This window comes from Limulus polyphemus, unplaced genomic scaffold (genome assembly GCF_000517525.1).
Source record: "Limulus polyphemus unplaced genomic scaffold, Limulus_polyphemus-2.1.2 Scaffold7779, whole genome shotgun sequence".
Lineage (NCBI taxonomy): Eukaryota > Metazoa > Arthropoda > Merostomata > Xiphosura > Limulidae > Limulus > Limulus polyphemus.
Genome location: NW_013673389.1, coordinates 30,878 through 33,005, shown reverse-complemented (window position 1 = coordinate 33,005; position 2,128 = coordinate 30,878). Strand labels below are relative to the sequence as shown.

The 2,128-nt window shown below is 42.2% G+C and overlaps 1 protein-coding gene across 1 annotated transcript in view; it reads left to right on the top strand.

The window, feature by feature from the left end:
- The first annotated feature begins 1,555 nt into the window (after positions 1 to 1,555).
- Positions 1,556 to 2,128, top strand: part of LOC106474859 (somatomedin-B and thrombospondin type-1 domain-containing protein-like) — an 18,000-nt gene continuing 17,427 nt past the window's right edge. The window contains exon 1 of the mRNA XM_013935556.2: positions 1,556 to 1,908. Coding sequence (XP_013791010.2) covers positions 1,665 to 1,908 — 244 coding nt within the window. The 5' untranslated portion in view covers positions 1,556 to 1,664. The remainder of the gene's footprint in view (positions 1,909 to 2,128) is intronic.

Below are 2,128 nucleotides of genomic sequence, written 5' to 3'. Positions count from 1 at the left end.
GGGAAAGCGGCTAGTCATCACCACCCACCGCCAAATCTTGGGCTACTCTTTTGCCAACGAATAGTGGGATTGACCGTCACATTATAACGCCCCCACAGCTGAAAGGGCGAGCATGTTTGGTGGGACAAAAATTCGACCCCGCGACCCTCAGATTGCAAGTCGAGTGCCCCAATCACCTGGCCATGCCGGGCCCTTCTGTGATAGTACTGGCAGCCACTTTCAGTTCTCACGAAACCTCGGGACAATTTTTCTCTCCATATGAATAATATATGTTATAAATACGAAGTGTACAAGTGAGCCACAAATTAAGTTGTCATGTTTTACACATATTAGAATATCTAGATATACTATTCTCTATTTCAAAACCTCGTACAAGTACTGGAGTTATCCAACAACTACTGTAGACGCACCGAATTTCTTAACTAGTCTGATACATCAAAGATAATTTAACATTCGTTGTGATATAATATCTCCTGCATGTCATGCGTTACGGTGCCGTTTCCATTAGTTGATTTGCATATAAAATAAAAAAATTCACAGAGATTCACTAAGTGAAATTTGAAACAAGTGACAAAGGTCTCAGCGCTGGCATTTTAAGTTACTGAAAGTTTTATTCAGGAAATTGTGACTGTCAAGAGTCCAGCGTAAATACGTTACGTCTCAAACTTTGATCGTCATATTAAAATATTGAGTTTTGGTAGCCATCTTGGTTATGCGCACATTTATTCACTACCTGTTTGTAGGTAGGTGTACCGCGTGCGGCAGAAAAGGGCATTTATCTCAAAACTGTCTGTACGGGACGGTTTATTTGTTTGTTGCTAAACGCAAAGTTACACAATGAATTACTTGTGCTCTGCCCACCGCGGGTATCAAACCTTTGTTTTTAGCATTATAAGCCTTTAGACTTACGGAAAAAATTACAGAGAACGCCATGACAGAATTACCCAGTGGAGAGCAGTGGTAAGTCGGAGGGCTTATAACACTACAAACTGGGTTTCAATACTCATGGTGGGCACAGCACAGATAACCAATTGTATAGCTTTGTGCTTACGAACAAAAACAACAACTAAACCATTGAATTTTCACCTATCAAAACAAACTTTGTCAAATATAATACATATAAAATACTACAGTTTCCAACCTAAACAATTAATTGAGAATGATAGTTAAAAGTTTATAATCACCAAAGGCTTATTATCAACTACTAACTCTGCTCTTTGGTTAATTGGGCGCGCGCGAAATGTTGTTTCATATTCTAGGTTTAATAAATGAGGAATTTGGAATTATTTAAAGAGGTGTTTAAAAATAGCAGAATTGAGCCCGTTTCGTTCTCGTTCTAGAATAATAAATCAACTAGCGGCAACTAATAGTTAATAGATGTACCATGCACGGCTTCGGCAAAAACAAATTAAGTAGGTCGAGAACGACGATATACAAACGCGCAAGTCGCTTTGACTCGCAAACAATACTTACGTGTGATGTAGTAATCTTATGCCCTATTTGTTGATATCTTTCTCCGCCAGATGGAGCGACGCAGACTATTTCTCTAGGAAATGCCGAGAGGGAAAGTTCAAAACGCACGTGCTACAGGACAAGCCACTCACTTGCTCTCCAAGTTTCGGCGTTGTCGCAGGCACAGCCAGTATACACAGGCCTGACCCACAATGGTCATCAAAGAACAGGTCTTCGGACTTCTCCTAACGGCCTTCCTGGTCATCGTACCAGTGTGCGCAAATGGTTCATGTCGTAAGGCCAACCTTTGTTGTCCAGGTCGGGACAGTTCCTGTGTCGTCCAAAAGGCTCCAGTCAATTCTATCATAGAGGACCTCACCGATCGGCCTTGCTACTGTGACCACGCATGCCTAAAGGTTGGAGACTGTTGTGAGGACTTCAAGGAGGCCTGCAGAGGTGAGTGGTTCGAATTCTTGTCTTTCTCTTTATTTCCAGATCCATCTGGACTGAGATATTCCTTTAACATTCACATAATTGCTTTTTTTTTCATTGATAACCCCAACCCAAACTAGCTGATCTAGCCGTTTGTCGCCCAAATGGGCCCCGGCATGGCCAGGTGGTTAAGGCACTCGACTCGCAATCTGAGGGTCGCGGGTTCGAATCCCCGGCACACCAA